The sequence below is a fragment of the Pavona decussata genome, unplaced genomic scaffold, assembly GCF_977016875.1.
Source record: "Pavona decussata unplaced genomic scaffold, jaPavDecu1.1 SCAFFOLD_84, whole genome shotgun sequence".
In the NCBI taxonomy this organism is placed as follows: domain Eukaryota; kingdom Metazoa; phylum Cnidaria; class Anthozoa; order Scleractinia; family Agariciidae; genus Pavona; species Pavona decussata.
In genome coordinates, this window is record NW_028145502.1 from 1,600,001 (window position 1) to 1,622,358 (window position 22,358).

The 22,358-nt window shown below is 36.3% G+C and overlaps 3 protein-coding genes across 5 annotated transcripts in view; 2 read left to right on the forward strand and 1 right to left on the reverse strand.

Moving 5' to 3' along the window:
* The window catches only part of LOC146475351 (G-protein coupled receptor 143-like), a 91,595-nt gene extending 78,936 nt beyond the window's left edge, over positions 1–12,659 (forward strand). The window contains exon 9 of the transcript XR_014865862.1: positions 11,669–12,659. The gene's annotated coding sequence lies outside the window, so the exon portion shown is untranslated. The remainder of the gene's footprint in view (positions 1–11,668) is intronic.
* Positions 1–12,659, forward strand: part of LOC146475354 (G-protein coupled receptor 143-like) — a 23,872-nt gene extending 11,213 nt beyond the window's left edge. Inside the window, exons 2-8 of the mRNA XM_085115752.1 lie at positions 1,652–1,767; positions 3,093–3,184; positions 4,069–4,164; positions 4,747–4,853; positions 5,695–5,800; positions 7,224–7,329; positions 10,908–12,659. Of these exons, the coding sequence (XP_084971878.1) occupies positions 1,652–1,767; positions 3,093–3,184; positions 4,069–4,164; positions 4,747–4,853; positions 5,695–5,800; positions 7,224–7,329; positions 10,908–11,216 (932 nt within the window). The 3' untranslated portion in view covers positions 11,217–12,659. The remainder of the gene's footprint in view (positions 1–1,651; positions 1,768–3,092; positions 3,185–4,068; positions 4,165–4,746; positions 4,854–5,694; positions 5,801–7,223; positions 7,330–10,907) is intronic.
* The window catches only part of LOC146475352 (uncharacterized), an 87,317-nt gene extending 68,306 nt beyond the window's left edge, over positions 1–19,011 (reverse strand). Inside the window, exons 1-6 of one of the 3 annotated variants that reach the window (XR_014865864.1) lie at positions 18,655–19,010; positions 16,673–16,817; positions 15,764–15,991; positions 15,263–15,359; positions 14,057–14,167; positions 12,956–13,178 (exon numbers count right to left, since the gene is read on the reverse strand). Coding sequence is in view for 2 of the 3 variants with exons in the window: in XM_085115753.1 (XP_084971879.1) it covers positions 13,097–13,178; positions 14,057–14,167; positions 15,263–15,359; positions 15,764–15,991; positions 16,673–16,817; positions 18,655–18,741 (750 nt within the window). In the remaining variant the exon portion in view is untranslated. Of the gene's footprint in view, positions 1–12,228; positions 13,179–14,056; positions 14,168–15,262; positions 15,360–15,763; positions 15,992–16,672; positions 16,818–18,654 lie in introns of those variants that run through there. The other 2 variants (XM_085115753.1, XM_085115754.1) reach the window with 2 other exon arrangements.
* Positions 19,012–22,358: the final 3,347 nt, after the last annotated feature.

A 22,358-nucleotide genomic window follows, 5' to 3' on the forward strand; every position in this document is an offset into this window, starting at 1 on the left:
TAGATATTTTTAAAGTGAATTCCTTTTATATTGCAAAATTTATGTTTTCCTATCACCAACGTTTGCTGCCTTCGCCCTTTCTAAATTTATTTCCGACTGGTGGTCAAATTCATAATTATGATACTAGAACCTCAGCTCATACCTGCCGAACTAATATCAAGCAATTTACTATACTCTATAGAGGGCCAAAAATATGGAATGCTTTGCCATTTATCAATTACGTCTTCCCCTAGTCTATCCACCTTCAAAAGAAAGCTTCTTGATTTCCTCAGTTAATTGCATGAAACGTCCGACTCTGTTATGTCTTTATAGTCTTACCACCACCGTATGTTAAAAAATCTCAATACAATGTCTTTACTGGTCTTAAAGTCCCAACATATCTCCGAGGAGACCTCTCGAAAAGCCCGGGGGTTTCTTGAGATCTCCTCGCCACTTCTTACTTCTTTTACTATTATTATTTACTCTAAACTTATTGTACTTGTAATCCTATAGTCTATTATTCATTGTAACTTTCTATGTTTGTATGTCGTGGTGAATAAATAAATAAATAAATAAATAAATAAATAAATAAATAATTTGTTTTTATAAAAATCGAAGAAAAAAAAAATGGAGCCTTAAATAAATTAAACTGTGATAGCAACATCTAAAATCCTATGGTCTTTTGGGCTATAAAGCTTAACATTTTAGAGACTGTTAAGTACAGTCTTATGACCATCATGTGCATTCACATGACTTGTACGTAGTTTGTATGAAAACTCGACATTCTTGACTGTCATGAGGTGATATATAGGGGAATGACCCTAGGAATATTTTGTAATATACTTCCCAGTTCCCACTTTGTTTACCATTCAATCCTTGTTAACTCTTACATTCCTTTTTTATTACTTGTCGCTCTTACCATTTTTATACATATTTTGCAAAATATTCTGCAGCCCCAGAAAATATCCATAACCTCTCTCCGGCCACCACCCCATAGGGTTGTTGGAAATTCCAGGGGAGAGGGGGTCTCAAAACTCCAAATTATTGGATTTGAAAGCACCCATCTGATACCCCACCCCCAACTAACTGATAGACAAGGGGAGGGGGGGGGGGGAGGTAGAGACTACTTTTCAGGGGGTTGTGATTTCATGGACGATCATGTTTGGTTCCTTATACCTCCCCTAGAAGGGATTGTTTTGTCCCCTATTGTTCTCATTGTCTTCACAAAGGACTAAGTAATCAGAATCCACTTTCTGCGCATATATCTAGGTCTTATTTATGTGCATATTTATCTAGGCCTTAGGGGGGCCTAGACAAAAGAAGTTTTTGTCTAGTACTCAACTCCTTTCTTTGCTCAACTGTGCATGCATCAAATGTACAAATTTTTGGAGTGGCCTATCGGCTGCTTTATCCGGTATTCATCTGCCGTGATTTACTGTTACATGAGTTTCGATCCCTTTTCCAAGGATCACTTCTGTTATTACTTTACATGGATTATGTGGGGATCTTTTAAAAAGCCCAACAGAGCTTGCTGGATCTCCTACCCATTGATTATTACGTAATAGGTTAATTATTTTAAAAGATTGGTAAATAAATTAAAGCACTTCTAATCTTCCTCACTTTCATTTATTTGAAATAATTTGATGCATTATTTTGTAATTTTTTTTTCCAGGTGCAATAGCGATGTCCATTTTGTTGCTTATCTTTCATCCTGCAGAAAAGATCACACATGATAAAATAAAACCATTTTACCCTAATTCTTACATGTGGATTGGCATGGCAATAGAGGTAAATTGTCAGCAGTTCATTGTGTGGTTCCATATCATATAAGGGGGAGCAGGAATGGCACAGTGGTGAGATCAGCACTTGTCTCCCACCAATGTGGCCCAGGTTCTATTTCCAGACTTGGCGTCATATGTGGGTTGAGTTTGTTGTTGGTTCTCGTCCTTGCTCCGAGGGTTCTCCAGTTCTCTTTCTCCACGAAAACCAACATTTCCAAATTCCAATTCGACCCGGAACGCATGAAGACCTTTGAAGGAGCTCCTAGAGCTTTTTGGTGCTTTGTAAGTAAATAAAAATTACATTTGCATCTATACCCCACCCCACCCATGGAAATTTGGATGGGTAGAGGGTCTCAGACTCCAAAGTTGCTTCTTGTTTCCTGTAATCCTTGTTTACTAGTAAAAATGCCCTGTTGAATAAACATGTCTGTCATAAATGTCCCTAAAAAGACAGGCTTTTCATGCAGAGGGGGTGTTTAATTGTCAGATTCAGATAGAAATTATGTAGGGAAATGTTGCATATTGTTTATGTTAAGAAGGAGACAACAGCTTTAAATGAAACTTCTTTGCAAGTTATTTTCTTGTATTGGTAAGCATGAACATCACCTTATTTTGGCCTCTTTAAACACTGTTAATGCCCTCCCACTTTCATCATTTTTTTTTTGGTGGCAGTGGTGAAGGAGGGGGGGGGGGGGTGGTGTCCCAAGTTTGTTATAATAATGCCAGTTATATATTTGACAGCTAAAACTAGGTTGGTGCATGGTGGTTGGTACACTGTAGTTTATAACCCTTTTTAGGTATGCTCCAATAACATCCAATCTCCTAATTAAGTGTGTTTATGGATATTTGTTACGGTAGTAATTAAATAAAAAAATGTACATTACAAAAATTTGTTTACAAATCTTAAGATTTAATTTTTAATTTTGTGATGAATTCCTGTATTCTCGTTACTGTATGTTACTTGTAAGCAGTTAAGAATTAATAATTTGTAAGAGAAATTAAAATTAATGCTACATACAAGTCTTAATATTGTGCTGATTTGTGCATCCTGGAGGAGAAACTTTAGTTTACATTGCCCGACTATTGAGTTATTGGTAAATTAAATATTAAGTTTGTCTGCAATTGAAGGGGTGTGGTGAATAAGGCCCTTAGTGACTTTGATGGAAGGCCAAATTCTCCTTTTGTTTCACAAGTAAATATAGGGCAATTTGGAAGGAGAATCTAACAATTTATGAGAAGTCACTTGGGGCTTTATTCCAATAATATCAATTATTTTTAATCAACATAAATTATTGATATTAAAATAAATTTGCTTTTGTTTTGTGTCTTCAGTCATTCACTATGTTCTCATACATAACTTCCTATTTGTGGACACTGTTTTATTCAGTTGATATCTGCCTTCAGGTTCATGATCAACATTCACGGTAATTATTTTCTTACATTTTTCTTTACATGTAATTATATTGATAAATGTTTAAGCTTCCCGCAATGTTTAACTAAGGCTGTGAGAAATTATCAGCTTTTATGCTGTGAGCAAGTGCACTGGATGTATTGAGTTGATACTATGTGTACGGATAATTTTCCAGAAAATATTAATACAGTTCCAGAAAAAAATCCATACCCACCCCATGGAAGGTCATCGGAAATTTCTAGGGCGGAGGAGGTTCTAAGAAGTCAAAATTTAAGAAGCAAACAAAATTATGAAGCTAAACTGGAATTTCATGGGGGATGGGGGGTGCAAAACCAAAATCCTTCTGTGGGGGAGGTATGGATATTTTCTGGAACTGCACATTGGAAATTCCAGGGAGTTGGCGGGGGGGGGGGGGGGGTTCTCAGAAGGCAAAAATTTTTTAAAGAAACGTATGAAGGTAAAATAGATTTCTAGAGTGGTGGGGGGTCAGAGAGAAGATGAATCCCATGTAAACAAGTAATTATGCTGAAGTTCAAGCTGGAGGGGGCGACTGACCCCCCTCTCCTTCGGGAGTTCAAGACTCAACCAGTCGTTACATTTTTCACTACTGCCAATTATTGCAACAGACTTCTTAAGAAACAAAGTTGCAAGGGTCAGTGGGGTCCAAATTAAAGGTCCACATGTGACATGATTGGCAGATTTCAAATCAATCCACTTTCTTGATTTCTGTATTTTTGCAGTCAGACTGTGGGTTGTTGTACTATAATTATGATTGACAATTTTTTTTATTAGTAATAATTACACAGTATGCAAGCTTTGACGTTCAGAGTCTGCGTGTTATTTGAAAGTTGCAGTCTGTATTAGCTCACATTTTGTTGATTTCATTTTATTTTGCAGTGTTCACAGTGCAGTTTACCATGTGATGTCCTGGCCACTGGCAGCTTTGCTTGTAGCTTGTACGCAATATGCTGTTTATAAGAGTGATCCAATTCAGTAAGATATTAACTTTTGGGTTACTGTATATTTAAAAACCATGCATTTAAGTCCACTGCAAAGTAGATGACTATAGATGCTTAGAGACTGTCACATTAAACTGTCAGTGGTATGAATTGCACAGGTTTGGAGCTGTGAAAACAAATGTGTATTTTGTGCTTAAATTGGTCTGTTTTACAAACTTATGCAATTAAATTCTTTCAAAGAAAACAGTTTGCAGTGATTGTGGAGGTCATGTGCTTCAATTGCACCACTAGCTGCCATCTTGGTTTGTTATGGTGAGCTTGCATGACCTGGGGAGAGTGCAAAACCTACTGAGGGGGTCTGGAGTTTGGGGAAGATGGGAAGAAAAACTACCCACCCCTCCTCCTTTACACTATAAAACCTGACAAGGGTCCCCTAATGGTAGTTTTGGTGTTCTCCTCAGCTTGTGCTCAAATCAAAGATGGCGGCAGTTTGATTGAGGCATGCAATTACCAGCAAACTGTAAACAGTTTAGCCTAGATGACATAGAATTTGTGCAAAAAACTGCTATTTTGCATTCAAGTCATTTGAATCCTGAATAGATTTTATCCATTTTAGTTGCTCATCTGGGATTGAAGCTCTTTTTCATTACTTGGTTTGCTATATTCCATTGCTGTTGGTTATGGTTTGTCTTCCTGTCATCTACTGGAAAGCTTATAAAAGAGGTACTTCATAATTTGCACCAGCTGTTCTTAATACAATGCATACATACAGCTATACATGGTTCAATTGTACAATTATTACATATAATTTTTTTACACACATACATCAGGGCTGTCAACCTCACACGTCTTCAAATATGCCGGAGAATATGACTTCCCCGGCCAGCAATAACAAAGCGCCTTACAGAGGCATCGCATCAAGGCCAAATTCACAGGTTCAGAGGTACATTAAACAGTTTAATTAGAAACAACGCTACACATTTCAGATTTTCTTGTCAGAAAGTCAAGTCTACGACAAATAGCAAACTTCGTCAATTATCCGGGAAATTACAGACATAAAAGAGATAAATCTGGAGACCGGGAGATACGGTTCAAAATCTGGAGACTCCCGGATTTATCCGGGAGAGTTGACAGTCCTGATACATACACTTTTATTATTGAACACCCCTAAATAGGGCTTTTCAGCATCTGCAAGATTTGAAAATTAAACGAGTAATAATCAAAGATAAGGGAGTGCATTGAATGATCTTAATCCCAGGCTCTCTCTCCTTTGCCAAGTTAGTGATGATGTCATCTGCCCCTGCAAATTAAAATCTGCAGGGGATACCGGATATGCACCCCAAGATTCATTCATTCGTTCATTCGTTGACTGTCCCATACAACCTCAACTCCAAGCACAAAGAGTGCATTCTTTCTATGTCGAACGCAAAAAGGTACACTACATGTACACCAAAAAAATAAAATAAATGCCTATAGAATATGAGCCCAAAATGGTAAATTTTCAGCATTTTTACTGACATGTGAAATCTTCTCAATTCTAATGTTTAACTTTAATTTGTTTCAGTGTCACAAAACATGAAAAGAACTGCCACCTTCACAGATAATGAGAGAAACATGCAAAAGTCTGTCAGGAAAAAATTCTGTGCCATAGTGTCTGTCTTTCTATTCTGGTAAGCCATTTAGGCTCTGTTAATTGATGATGTAACACAGGGTAACTTTTCTTGCAACATAATATTAAACAACTGTAGTAAAAAATGTAATTTAATATAATATGTAATTTATGTTGTGCATGCAGTAACCCAATCTTAAGACCCATTTTCATCCCCAGAATTGCATTCCTTTTTGCCAGTGCTGGCTAGAAGGAATTGGTTCTGGGGACGAGAATGCTCTAAGCAGCGGCGCTTCTTTCATCTTCTGTAGCCAGGGGGTGGGAGTTCCATCCCTCCCCCCCCCCCCCCACAGTGTTAACTCTGAGTAGACATGACTATCCTATGACACTATATGAAGATGGATAGTGCTTACAAAGATATGTTTCCTCTGAGGTCTGCATCACAAAGTGATGAAGACAATAATTACTATGATACATCATAATTTCCAAAAGGTGGCCACCTTGGATTTCTGGATTTCTCCAAAACTTTGGAAAGGTGGATGTTCTTTGTCATTCCTTAAAAATTCATTCATTTGTTGTTGTTATAATAATAATAATAATAATAATAATAATAATAATAATAATAATAATGATGATGATGATGATGATGATGATGATAATAATAATAATAATTATTATTATTATTATTATTATTATTATTATCAATATTTATTATTATTTATTATTTTTTTATTTTTGTTATCATTATTATCATTAAATATTATAATGATAATAAAATCTTTATTACAAAACCTCAATTAAAATCATAATTACAATCAACCTGCTCTTACAAAAATTCACAAATTCTAAAAAATAGAAGTAACTTAACCTTACATAAAAGAAGAGGAAATAAATAAATATTATAATATTATTATTATTATTGTTATTATTATTATTATTATTATTATTATTATTATCATTATTAGATTAAGTTACTTCTTTTTTTAGAATTTGTGAATGAATAGTGTTTCGATGAATTGATTGGTTTTTTTTTGTAACAGCAAGTTGATTGTAAATAGGATTTTAATTGAGGTTTTGTAATAAAGATTTTATTATTATTATTATTATTATTATTATTATTATCTGTTGTTGTTGTTGTTGCTTAATTAGTATATGTAATAGGACTACATGCTGTCCAATTTGGAAATAATTGGATTCCAAAAATTTCTTGGACTGCGAAATTGGCAGTCCTCGGAATTTTTTGAATCCAATTATTTCCAAATTGGAAAAGCATGTAGTCCTATTACCTATTAATTATATTGTGTATTATTTAAGGGTAAAAAGATTTTGTCAGGAATATATTATTTCAAAATATTTGGATGGGTATCCAAATTAATAGTTAAATTTATTTGGATAGATATTGAAAATTTACAAATAATACAATGGTTGCTTGAATGGGATTTCTGAATAGCAATATAATTAGGCTTGCTATGATTTTTTTTCAGCTGGTTGCCAAACTTTGTTGATGGATTTCATGATATGGCTACCTATAAAAGCAATTTTAGTGATGACGATACCGGTATTAACCACTTTGGTCTTTGGATGGTAGAGGTATAAACTGTTTAGTGTTATTTTTGTCTCCAAATCTGAGTGGAACTAATGGCAGAACAATGGGAAGGGAAATGTTAATCACAAACATTTGGAAAACTATCCAATTTTATTTTATTATCAAATTACATTTTTATTACAGACAACAATGATGACCACTAGTATAGCTTCTAGTGTGCAACTACTACTACTACTACTACTACTACTACTACTACTGCTACTACTACTACTACTACTACTACTACTACTACTACTACTACTACTACTACTACTACTACTAATTTTAAAATAGACACCGAACCTGTTGAAATTTGTTCAGGAATACACTTATTTAGGAACTCGTTTAACCCCAACAGGAAATTTCACTCTTGCGTTAGATCACTTAAAAGAAAAGGCCATGCACGCCTTCTCTAACATCCAAAAACACACACTCCTCAGTAAACTAAATCCCAACACAGCATCTCAGATCTTCGACACGATGATATTCTCGATCTTAAGCTATAACAGTGAGGTTTGGGGTATGTACACGAAGCAGGAGTTCAAAACATGGGATAATTCCCCATTAGAAAAAGTACATTTAAAGTTTTGCAAACGCTATTTGGAGGTAAACAACAAAGCCTCTAACCTAGGGGTCTGCGAAATCTGCGAGCCAGCGAGCCATGCGAGCCACCGTGCGAGCCATGCGAGTCACGCGAGTCATGCGAGTCATGCGAGTCATGCGAGCCACAGTGCAAATGTTAAAAATTTTTATTTGTTTTATTTACATTCGCGTGAGAAAATTTTGGACGAATTTTTTTCTTTGTTTTTTGTTTTGTTTTTTTTTTTTTCGTTTTTGTTATAATTTTGGAGAGAATTTTGCCTATTCAAAATCACCCAAGATGCGCAAAAAAATAAAAACAATACGCAAAAATTTATTAAGGTTCAAGACTTCAGGAAAAAAATCCGAGAAAAACATACGGCAGCACCACTACTCGAATAGGTATCTATTGATACATGTCATTCATTGATATCCACGTGGAACTTCATTCAAGAAAAAAAAAAAAAAAACAATGCTTCTGTTACGCTGCTTCTTTTCAAATTGAATTTTGGGCGACAATATTGACTTCGCTCATCTTTGAGTACTCATTTATCATACCTTACAAGTTTGGAATGACACTGACAATCAGCCCTGACGTGTCAATTACAGTCAACCCAGGTCACGCGTGAACAGTATTTCCAAGAATGAAATGAACATTCGAATTTCTCTTTGTAATGTCCGACGTGTGAATGGAATGTTGGAGATCGTTCCGAAAAAGACGCATTAACTGAAAAAAAAAAGATTCAAAATACTTGGGAAACAATTGTTATTCTTGAAATATTCAATTTTGCAGTGTAAAGAAAAATTCATAGCTTTATACCGTCAATAAGCTAGGGAAATTTATACGGGAACTCTGAAATCTCGTTGGCGACTTTCAAAACTGACATGTAAATTTCAAAACTCCGTTCAAATTTTAAAAATATCGTTCACGCGTGACCTGGGTTGACTGGAACAAAAAGTATCATGGTTTGCGTTGTCCCACTGTAAGAATTAAATATTGCGATGTTATTCATCTTGTTCCCATGCTCTTGTTCTTGTTCTTATGTGAATGTAAATACAACAAATAAAAATTCTTAACATTTATGACCCATTTATACTGTGGCTCGCATGACTCGCGTGACTCGCATGGCTCGCACGGCTCGCACGGCTCGCATGGCTCGCATGGCTCACACCTTGGCTCGCATGGCTCGCTGACTCGCAGATTTTTATCACTCCTAACCTAGCATGTAGGGCTGAGTTAGGGCGATATCCATTACTTATTGCAATAAACCAAAAAATTATGAAATGCTTTGTTTACCTAAACAATAAGGAGAATGACTCTATCGTTAAGCAATCTTTTCTGATGTCAAAACATTTAATACACTCCATTAATAATTCCGGTTTTTACTCCAATTTTATGGGCATGTTAGAAAAATACTATTCATCTGATCTAAATCCTGAAAATTTTAGCAATGAGACAATAAGGCAAATTGAAACTAATATGAAAAACAAGTATCTACGTTTCTGGCAACACAACCTTGAACACTCAAAAAAGTTAGATCAGTTCTATAAGGTTTTCAAGAATGAATACTCTTCGTCTAATTATTTAACTCATTTAAGAAATTTTCCTGATAGACGAAACCTAGTTAAGTTTAAATTAAGTAACCACAAACTCAGAATTGAAGCTGGTAGATATCAGAAAGATCATCTTCCTAGAGAGTTAAGATTATGTCAGTTGTGTCAATCAAATCAAGTGGAAAATGAAACTCATTTCTTGTTTCAATGTAGTTGCTACTCTTTACAGAGGCAGACATTCTATGAAGACATAAGTAAAATGATACCTGATATTCAAACGAAATCGACATCAGACATTGTGAAACTACTGATGAACTCTAAAGACTATAATGTAAACAAACTGGTTATGAAGTTTATTTCTTCAATGATGTATGATTATACGTGACAGGCTATTATTGGATATTGATGATGTAACTTAGAATTAATTATATATTGTTATGATACTTTACACTGTTTGTTAGTAATTAGATTATATAAGCTTTTGCAATACTGTAAATCTTGTGGTCATGCAAATAAAGCAATTACTACTACTACTACTACTACTACTACTACTACCACCACCACCACCACCACCACCACCACTACGACGACGACGACGACGACGACGACGACGACGACAACGACCACGACGACCACGACGACCACCACCACCACCACCAGTAGTTGTATCCAATAATTATTGGATTATAATATTATATCCAGTAGTTCACTATGCAATAGTTATTATTGGATTGTATATCCAGTAGTTGTATCCAATAGTTATTGGATTGTATATCCAGTGGTTGTATCCAATAGTAATTGGATGGTATATACAGGGCCCAGTTGTTCAATTAAGCCTGATTAAGCTAATCCTGGATTAACGCGAACTTTGATTCGAGTTTAATTACCAATCAATAAAAAATCCTTACAAAAGATTCTTGGCCCTCAGTTTTGACTTAGACTTTTCTTTACATTTAGCTTAAATTTTGCTCTTAAAACCATTTTGAATGAGCGGGATGAAAACCTCACTTAACTTTTAATCGTAGACGCTTTCGAACAACCCGGCCCAGATGTTATAGTTATTGGATAATTTATATATCCGACCAGTAGTTGTATCCAATAGTAATTGGATGGTATTATACAGATGTTGTATCCAATACGTATTGGATTGTATATCGAGTAGTTGTATCCAATAGCTATTGGACTGTATATACAGTAGTTGTAACCAACAATTATTGGATTGTTTAATATCCAGTAGTTGTATCCAATAGTTTTTGGATGGATTGTATATCCACTAGTTGTATCCTGTAATAATAATTATTATAATTATAATATTGGATATTTCATGACAGATGGCAACTATGTTTAAGTTTAAGTGTATTAGAAGATCTGCAATAATTAGAGTCATTACTGTGGTATTTTGAGTAAAAAAAACCTGTCATGAGTAAAATTTGCTTTCATCTTTTCACAGGCTTCCATAAACCCACTGCAAGGAATCTTAAATTGTTTTGTATATGGACAGCACAGGCAGTTTGCATCTTTCTGCAGCCATATTTTGAATCTCTGTCGTCGCTCCACCATCCCTCCAAACAGCAGTGATCTTGAGGAGCTATCACTTAACTCTTTAACTGCTGTATCATTTAAGATTTCAGTAAGCGAGACTTCTCCATTACTTGCTGAAAGAAGAAGAAACACTCCTCTTTCAGCCACCCCCGTCTCAAACTGTAGTCATAGGCAGGAACCATTTGCAACCACGCTCTTAGGGGAATTCAATAGATAGCTGTACATACTTGTCCGGGATGTAAATAATATTTTTTTAGGTAGAAAGCAGAAAACATAGTCACCAAAAGACTTGAGTTTGTGTATTTTTTGACTGAACAACCTGTCTTGTTATATCTTATCTTTAACGAGAAACTCTTAGTACATAACCAGTCGTACATCCATACGAGGATCCAAAAGTCTAGACTGCAAAACAGCTTGAATGTATGCTTCATTTTGGTCCAAGAAATTTAGCTTGTATTACACTTCTCTAAACACAAGTGACTGACATAAAAGAGGAAATGTCACTTGATTTCTTTTGTTTATGAAAATTACTGAACTCAAACGAAACGTTCATTAAGTTTGTGTTAAAAAAAAGAAAGAAATCAGTCTAACATTGTTCTCTCTTTCTTGGGTTTATGTAGCCTTTTGCTCAAAACCTAAATACAGTGCTAAATACAACTTGAAGTCTAGTTTCTTACATGATAAGGAGTCATCAGTTTGCAACAAAATACAGCTTATTTAGAGCAAACTTCAACTTCAAGGCACAAAATGCACTTATGACACACTTGCATAAAACCCTTGAATTACTTACAGCTTCTTTGCATTAGCATACTGTACCTTGCACAAGTTTGTATTTTCATGTAAGTTGGCCTATTGTTGGCCAATTTATAAGTAATGTTTAAAACACGAGCAGCAGTGTTTTATCGGGATTTAAAACCACAAGGCACAGCCGAGTGGTTTTAGACCCGATAAAACATGTGCTGCAAGTGTTTTGAACGGCTTCAAAAACATTCCTGGAAAAGCCTGTTTCAAGAGAGTTCATAACAATGATGCTTTTGTGAACGTTGGAAATTAGCATATGAGAAAAACATGAAACACCACATTCTAATAAGGAGGAGGTTATATCCAGTTTTAAAACCATTTGATAGGTCAATGGGCTTATGGATTATTAATGAGTTTTTGAACCTTCTATGACAAGGGGATGGGTATTTCTGAAAGTGTTGCTGTATATCTTAATGTCTGTAAATTTATTTACTTTTTTATGTTTTACAAAATGCTAAAATTTCTATAAAATTGTTATGTACAGCCTAGTTTTATGAGTTCACAAAAAATAGAGAAACTTTTTCTTGGCTGTTTGTGCCAGTACATCTATGTGTATTGCCAGTGTTTCCTTGGTCACACTTTACAAAATAAATAATTCTAGATGCCTATGTACAGTACAGAAAAGCCAAATTATAGAAATAGTTGTGCAATGTATGCAGAGAAGATCGCATTATCATACACACTGAAATGACTTATATTATTTTCAGTTAACTGTTTTGCAAATGTCTTTAGTTAGCAAACTTGACCATAACGTTAAAAGTACCATATTTAGTAAAAATAAATATATATAATACACTGTCAAACTTTAAGAGAATCAGTTTTTGAATCAAGATTAAAAGAGTGCTGAATGTCAACATGATGGTAGCCTTGATTTTCGCCGTTCCTTTGTGTCCGTGGGCTCATTTCCCAAACAGCGGCTGATAATTGAGCTTATGTCACTGACTGTTTTTGTCTTTTCCAAAGTAAAGCGGGTGCATCTCAGAAATTAATAGGAGACTTAAAATAAACAAACTCCTTTTCAGCTTGCTGGTACATGTATATCGGAGGAAAATGCCCTAGCTTGGCTTACAGTTTCCCTTGAAACACTGTTCATTTTTTGGACAATCTTTCAGCCTTGGGCATAATATACACCATATCCTCTGATATACCAGCCACCTGACAGGGTTTATTTACCTAATATACAATGTAGCTGTACATGTGGACCTAATATCACTAGCTACTCAGTTTAGTTGTTGGCCTGCTGCTGTCAACTACAGTATCTGAAAGGATCTTTCCTTCAACAATGTTTTTGGGAGACTAGGTCAAATGCAGCATAACTGGGAATTTTTTCCAGTTTCCTTGTTCAGGTGTTCTCAGATGTCCTACAATGTCCTCAGGCCTATGAAGGGAACATACAATCTATCAGTTGATTTTTGGCTTCTATGGTTCAAGCTAATACAAACTAAAGTTGACCCCACCCTTGAGTCAGCAAAATTTGTCATAAGATGGTTATGCTCGAGATCAGCCCTTCAGGCCCCAGTTGTTCACTTATCCACTGGATAAGTCACTATCCGGAGGAGCAAATGTACTTCAACCAATGCTTTTGCAAGTTTTCCAAGTAATCCCATTCTTAAATTTGACATATGCTTGACTAGTCTATTCACAAATTATAGGACTATTGTGCATGTGAAAATCTTGCACACTTTTTATCTGCTGGATAGCGAACTATCCAGTGGATAAAATTATCCACCCTTTGAACAACTGGGGTCAGTTGTTTTGCATTTTAGGGCTCCCCTAAAGACAATACACACTAGTGTTTCATGGTAATACACTTTTGGTGTGAAAATAGACACTATAATTATACATAAAAAAACATCACCACAACACACAGTCATGTTGTGTTGATGTGTTGTTCCAGAAATTTTCCATACTCCCTTGCAAAGGATTTTTTTAATTTGAGCGCGGCTCCTACCAGTCCCCAGAGCTGGAAATTCAAGTTTAGTTTTAACAAATTTTCACCCTTGAGAATCCACTAACCCTTGTTGTTTCTGGACAATGCCAATTCTTTTTGGAGTGGATTATCCAGTGGAACCTTGATTTAACAAAGTGCCAATTAAGGGACTGGAGATTAAATTGGTTCATTTTATCGAGAATATTGTTTGTCATGCCGAGGACTTTGTTATATAGAGATAAAGCTAAATTGAGGTTACACCGTAATGACTTTTTCTGGAACCATACACACAGTGTAACAACTACAAGTTAACTTGGGGGTATTACCTGAGCTCCTTCTTGTTATGAAGAACATGAAAGTTCACAGCTGGTATCAAAAGTCGCAGAGCCATCCTCATTTTGAGAGAATCCACACTTTCCATCTCACCCAGAACAATCCTTAGATGAGAGGCAAAATGTACACCATTATAAATTATTATAAATAACTTTTAAAGATCTTAATATTGCTGCATTACGTTTTTGCAAGTAATTAATATATAATTCATGGTAAGGTACCATATAGTCACCCACATAACCCTAACCCTAACCCTCCAAATAGTCACCTTTACCTTACCACTTTTTGTTGTATTAAATTCAATTATTTTTATAGTTAAACTCATCACTAATAGATGAGCTTGGAAGTTGGTGCCTTTGAAGTTGGTGGAGCCAGGCAATGCTCTAGCATGAGGAGGAGGTATCCATGGCAACCCTGCAAGCGGCCCCCACCAGGCACCGTCACACTGAAAAATTCAGTGGAATACTTACCGACCCAATGTTTACCGAGTCCACACCAAGAGGGAGGGAGGGATGGGAAAAACCAAAGCACAAACTGGCACGCAAACAGCAAGCAATTGAAACAACACTTAGCGAAGAACTGCAAGCAAGCAACTGTGTAAATAAGTCATGAGGTGCCCCTGCTAGAGACATCGGGCCACCCCTAATATAGTTGGGGAAACAGCTGACCAGCATTGCTTCGAGGTTAACTTAACCTAAATTACATTTAGCCACATACAAAGTTTACACTTAGTTAGAAATATTTTTAAACTCCCTAAAGTAATGATTGAATTGATGTATTTTTAATTGGTCATTTCAAAATTCTTGATAGTCAACTGAACATCTTTTACATTAAACCCCAGCTTGGAAGATCACAACACATCTGTTGTACATTAATTTTGTCCAGACCATCATTACTATGAGGCGACCACTCCCGAACCCTATTGACATAAAATACATGTACCAAACAAGAAGGATAGGAATGGAGCGAGGCTAGATTTCTGCCTCTCACTCTGGACTTGTTAACTATTGCATGCTAGGCTAGTTTTCTGCCACTTACTTGGGCCTGCTTTTCCTCCCCAAAACAGAGCCTGTACCAGTGTGAGCTTCAGCAAGAGTGAAGTTTTATTGACAGCAATGATTGGTACATAACTATACATAAACAGGATTGTATGACAAACAGATCTTTCTGTTTATAAATATGCCTAGTGATCGACCTACCTCAGGTTTTCCTTGTCAGGAACAGAATCAGCCAGTTCTGGTGAGTCTACTCCAGTCATTACACTGTCAGTATCTGTAAAGTCATCTTCTTGATCACCTAGAAAACAAAAATAAATATTGATTTATATTTTGGGTGACCTTCCTCAGAAGTTTGAAAAGTGAACATATAAACTAATAAGATCAAGAAAAACTGATATAAAACTGATCAAGTAAACTCTGACCTTAGGGAGAAAGTGTGGCCTTGTGGTTAGGGCGCTGGACATTGAAATCTGGAGGTCCTGGGTTCAATTCCCCCCCTGACCACTTGGATTTCTTTCACAGTAGTCCCATTTTCAAATCCATTTAGGCCACACTTTGTAAATAGCCAACTGGTCTGCCTCACATCAGTTGGAAATTTTAACAAATGTTATGTTAAGTTTATATGGTTCAGTCACTTACAGTGTCCCTGTAGTTATTAGCACTACAGTGCCAAATACTTTGACAGTTAAATAAAGTTATTACCTTGCTCTGGGAATGTGAGCTCGTAGTACAGGTTGTTAGCCTTTCTGTAGGATTCTGGCCAGTTATAGCCTTTCCCTATGGGTCTGTGTGGTTCTTGTTTTATTCCTTCATCTTTTGCTGCCAAGTGCGTTCCGTACACATAGTACAACTTCTTCTGTTTGCCATCCTTCTTTGGTCCTTTGAACACATAGTGGAATTTAAAACTGTCTTCTGGTCGCACTTCAGCATCTACAATGAAAACAGTAAAATGCTGTTACAAAAGGAAAATACATGTAGATAATTTGCACGGTTCCAGAAAATTTTCACTCTCCCCATGGAAGGTTTTTGTTTTGCACCTCCCCTCCCCCTGGGAAATTCCAGTTTAGCTTCATACTTTGCTTCTAAAATTTTGGCTTTTAAGACGGTCCCCCCTCCCCTTAGGAATTTCTGATGACCTTCCATCCAGGGTGGATATGGATTTTTTTCTGGAACTGTTCATTGGAGGAACCACTGACAGTGTATTTATGAGGCTAAACATATTATTAACAAAAATACTTGATCAATAATGATTTCTTAAAACATAAGCAAGCGAAAATTAAAGTTAATAGCCGACATTTCGGTGTCATCGTGACACCATTCTCAAGGCAAAGTGGATAAATTAATGCGAAGATTTGATTTCTATACTTTACAGTCTCTACAAATTAGCATATTAACAAAGAAAAGAACTTGTGATCCTTTGTTAATATGCTAATTTGTAGAGACTGTAAAGTATAGAAATCAAATCTTCACATTAATTTATCCACTTTGCCTTGAGGATGGTGTCACGATGACGCCGAAACGTCGGCTAAAAATACTTGAGAAAAGAAAAACTGAAAATCAAAATGTTTGGGACATTTCTTTTACATAATAAATGCTTCTTTGTATCAATACCTTCGCTGAAGTCATCCAGACGAGGATGGTAAAAGTATCCTGTTTTTATTTTAGTGTTGTCCTGCTCTCGTTTTTCATCAGGGTGTCGATAGCGTACTGTTCCATGATTCAGATCAATCAAGGCTGGAGAATCCAACATTAGTTGCTGTCGGAACAGTTAACACAATTAATCAGTCACTAGTAGAACTGTATTCTTTCAACCAGTCTACCTATAGGTTATCCATACAACTATAGAGCTAAGGACGGTGCCTACAAAATGGTGCCTACTAATACAGGGATATTTTTGCACGGTTTAAAACTATGGGGAGAAAGCAGAACTTAGCAAGTGCTCTTGGTATCCAAAAAGAAAATTTGGGGTAACCATGCATTTTTCAGAGATAGTAAAGCTTCTATTTGGAAAAAAAATGCCATACATTGCTTTGTATTGTACCGTTTCTTTAGATTAATAATATTTATTATTCTTGCTTAATTATCTCTAAAAAATGCACAGTTATCCCCAATTTTCTTTCAATTTTCTTTCAATAGCCCTTGCTGAGATCTGCTTTCCCCGCATAGTCAAAAACCATGCAAAAATACTTATTTATTAGTACTACTGTCCTTAATATAACCCAGCTTCCTCTGTGCATGTAGTATGAAACGACAAAGATTAAAGATTAAAGGCCTTGATTTTTTCTGGCTGGTTTTATCTTTAATTTTGAGTCAGCATAAAGTGTGACCATTTAAATGAAAACTATTGAGCAGTACTTTCCAGCAGCGCTGAATATCGCATTGTACAAAGTAGTCCAATTAAACTTTACGCAGTGGCTATTCGTACGGCACCCGTACGACGACTTGTATTTGCTATTTGTACGGGGGTCCGAAGATTTCATAGGATTTCTCTGTAATTCCTGATTCTCGCTTATCCAAATTATTATATTTACCTTTAGAAGGAATAAGCGAATCCAGTGAGTGCCCTTTCTTTGAGCGAGATAAGTTTTCATACTCTCTGCTCACTAAGCGAACGAGCCACTCGCGAAACTTGGAATTGTTTTGCGCTATATTCACGCACACGTCACGCGATTAGAAGAGACCATACAGCCACTGGTATTTGCTATTCATTTGGGATTCCTATGAGTATCAGTAAAAATTATCATTAAATTTAAGAATCGCTAACCTGGTTGAGAAATTCAGACAACTGATCCTGACCGGTGGTATACTGATTGAGCGGTTCCGTGGACTCCCGTATTCCCAACCTGCGTGATGCTATTCGTACGGCCAGAAAGCCGCGAAATGGGAGTTTCACTTAATGGAAGAATTTACCTATTGGATACTCGCATTTCCGTACAGAAATTATGTTGAAGATATTAAAGAACACACCTCTCCTTCTGACACAGGTATAAATTTTCACTGCAATGACTGAAACTGCGCCTACTATAGAAGGAAGAAGAATTCCCGTATGAATAGCAAAAATGCGAATAATTCGTACGGGATTACCAACGTGAGTTCAAATTCATTGAATTACCAAGTTGTCACTTACCCCCCGATCCAAGCCAGTGTATTATAACTATTTATAAGATATAAGAAATTCTTTTCGCACATTTTCAAGCTACAGCGTACTAATTGTAGCCAGTTGATCTGTGAAGAAGAGGTTGCGTGACATGTGCGAGTTTATGTTGGTAGCTCGGAAAAAGTTTGAAGTGTCGCGAGTGGCTCGTTCGCTTTAGTGAGCAGAGAGTACGCAAACTTATCTCGCTCAAAGAAAAGGCACTCACTGGATTTGCTTATTCCTTCTAAAGGTAAATATAATAATTTGGGTAAGCGAGAATCAGGAATTAAAGAGAAATCCTATGAAATCTTCGGACTCCCGTACGAATAGCAAATACAAGTCGCCGTACGGGTGCCGTACGAATAGCCAATGCGTAAACTTTAAACCTTACATTGCTTTCAATATTCCAATGAAAGCTATGCATCTTTTTATTTTAAGCTTTTTATCATTCACTTACCCCATTCGCATTCACTTCTGTCATGGCTTCAGCTCTGGGACTTATCAAAACCGAACCTCTTCTGTTAGCAGAAGCTCCAGTTCCCATGTTCAATCGTTTATTAACCTTATTTCCAATATCTTAAAACTCAGTTGTGGGACAAATTTCGCCTACAAAGTGTGACACTCCACGAGGTTCCTGGCAACAAGAAGCTCAATGTAACATATCCCTTTACTTTGAAGTTGTCTCTAAACCAACCACTCTACAAGTTCCGAAAAACAACGCGATCCGCAGTTTGACAGAGCTTTACCCTCGTTTTTACCCAATTTCGCTGCAACACTCCGCCATCTTGTTTTCCTGTTTACTTGGTGACAGCGGCACGATACGGGCCTCGATTGCATGCAGTTTATTTCCACCACAGCATAACCAAGAGCCACAGGACTGAAATTCTCACCACCCTCGTTCAGGAGTAGTTCACTTCGCCGCTATTTCTCTTATCAATAATTAGTTATGAATAGCTTTTGCAATACTGTTATAGTCATGCAAATAAAGCTAATTGTTGTTTTTGTCGTACATAACACGGACTTGACACGCACTTGTAATTGTAACGAGTGAGGCTTCATGACAAAAAACACATGACAGTGCAGTTCTTAGAAGGACACCGGAAGGACTTGCAAAGAATTACCATGTTTTTGTTTTGTTTTTTCTTACAAAACTGTTATTGGCTGGACACTCACTAGGCGGAACAAAATTTACATCGGCGATGTGGCTTCATTAAGTAATCCCTCTGGCGTAATATTAAGATTCAAAACACAAACACTGTCTGCTTTGTCAAATTTTGATTAAAAGTCAGACAAATCTCGATTATCTACCACGAGCGTCAGGTAAATTTAATTAAACTTTTTAATTATTAACTAATGCAGTTGAATTGGTTTTTTTGATGACACCGAAAAACAACCCTTTCGAGTTTTTATATATACCATGTCTTAACCTCTGTCATTTATCATTTGATAGATATTTCCTCTACTGTAAGATCACAGTTTCCTGTTTAATTTGTATTGCGATGGTAATCACCTTTTTTCTTGGGAGCGGCCGGACAGATACAAACGGCATAAAATGGTAAGCCTTTCAAAATAAATCTTTCTACGTAAATCCTTCATAACAATTGTATTATCTTTCACGGTGAAGCGTGTTAACCTTTTATCTCCTAATATCAAAGACCAAATTCTCGTATCTTTTTCCCATACGTTTTCTTATAAAAGTACTGTGGAGAAGTTATTAAAATATCAAGAAAATTCACCTTGGGTGATTGATATTACCAGGAGAAATTTGATGCTGATCACTGATAGGGCTTCAGGTACCTTCCAAGGCTATTTTGGAACATTTTTTAGCCAAAAATACTGAATACAAAACCACATATGGACACCAAACATTTACAGAATTAATCTACTGTGTTAAAAATACTACAAAATTAAGGTGGTTTTCTTGTTGTCGACCTCCTTTGGTGCCTTTTGAGTTAATATTTAACTTACGTCTGTGACAAGTATTTAGGTTTTTTCAGATGCGACTAACTATTTTACTCTCAAAACTAAAGATCATTCTGCGCATTCAGCAACTTTCAAAAAGTTAGAACCACCTTGTATAACATATCATAAAATAGCCATGGTCAAGCAAGCACTGTGATTGGTCAAACTGAGTTCTGTATAACTCCACAATGCACGAAAGCATACGTATGGTGCGTGCATTATAATTGTACATATGCACGGAGCACACGTCAGATTTTTTGCCTGTGAAAACAGCACCACAGGAAAGTACTGCTCAGTATCTTTCATTTGAATGGTCACACTTTAGGATTTAATCCACAGAATCAAAAATTAAAACCACCTTGTACAGCATAATAAACAGCACCACAGGAAAGTACTGCTGAGTAGCTTTCATTTAAATGGTCACACTTTAGGATTTCGTCCACAGAATCAAAAGTTAGAACCACCTTGTGCAGCATAACAAACAGCACCACAGGAAAGTGCTTCTCAGCAGCTTTCGTTTGAATGGTCACACTTAAGGATTTCATCCACATACATAAAAGTTAGAACCACCTTGTACAGCATAATAAACAGCACCACAGGAAAGTACTGCTCAGTAACTTTCATTTGAATGGTCACACTTAATTAAAGATCAAAAGTTAGAACAATCTTGTACAGGATAATAAACAGCACTAGAGGAAAGTACTGCTCAGTAGTTTTCATTTGATCACACTTAAAGATTTCACTCACATATATTAAACTGCGCGCTAGAACCACTTCGTATAACATCAAACAGCACCACAGGAAAACCATTACTAAATAACCGTTCATTTGAATTGTTGCGCGTAAAGTATTTCGTTTTCAGACTCAAAATTTACAACGTCAGGATTTTGCCTTTGAAAGGGAATTAAAAAATAGTTAAAATAATCACTTTTTTTGCTGTATATTACAAACTCTGTGATTGGTTTTCAATTATTAAATAGTGCGTGCACTCGATATGGTCTTACGTGGGGTGGCAATTTTGTTATTAAGAGCTTGTTTTGAAAGAGAAAATTAGTTTGAATCAATCCAGCTGTTTCGTACCGTAACGTTTCCGATGACCGAAATCTTCATCCGACGGTCAATTTGATAACATGTAAATAATATATATTTCTGGATACTTAAAATAGATCCCTTTGTGGTAAGTATAAAACACGCGTTAGAGCCAAGAACGAGATTTCCGCTGTTAGGCATACTCCGTACCGCGCTGTAAAATAGGATTTCGATTCGGAAATATAATTGCTTTAATAAATTTAAACAGAAATACATCGTACTAAAGAGAATGTTTTATTATGTTTCTTAATACATTGGCAGTGAATAAGAAAGTAATGAACGTCAAAGTTATTATGAATTACTTTTCGCTGGCGGCAATAAAGTTTTTTTTTTATTATTTTGGCTAACGCTACCACAGCCTATAGCTCTTGACAGAAACTTCAAAGCTTATATATGTTGACGAAGAGAATAGTCGGCCTGGAGCAAAGCATAAAACAATATTTGACGACCACTTGGCGGAGGATTTATCGTTCAATCTTCTCCAAATAGCACAAAAATAAAGAAACCAAGACAACAATTTTATTTTAATTTTTAATCACTTTAAACGTGTGTGAAATACCGCCCCGGACGTTGCTTGCTTGGCATTCCGTGTAGTCAATTTGCCGCTTTTCTAGCACCTTGAAGGCGACGAACATATCTGCGTTAGCACCCTTCTGGCGAGTTAGTTTGGATCATTATTGAAACATTTACGAGTGAAATTAGGGAAGATCTTACACTGTCGTACAACGTTGCAATGAGTTCAAGCGAATGGATTGGAAGAGGCAAATTCAATGTATGAAGCTAGAGACAGATGCTGCATAAGACATTAATGCGGCAAGCAAAGTGAAAATAGATGATTCATAGACTTCATAGTGTATGCCGCGTACAGTTTGTTTCGTGTTGTCTAGCCTCCGTTACGTGAAGTGAACGTTGCGTGAAACGGGAAGATTATCTCATCAACGCGTGAACCGAACGTACCACACACTGTCTGTATGGTAAACTTAGCAGTCTGGGGTCTACTGGTAGCCTCTCTGCTTTTCTTAGCGCCAGGTTTTATCTTCTTAAACGTTGGCTTTCGCTGTTCAAGGTTGTTAAGCTCAAGTGATGTTGTCAACAAAAAGCCTTATTGCG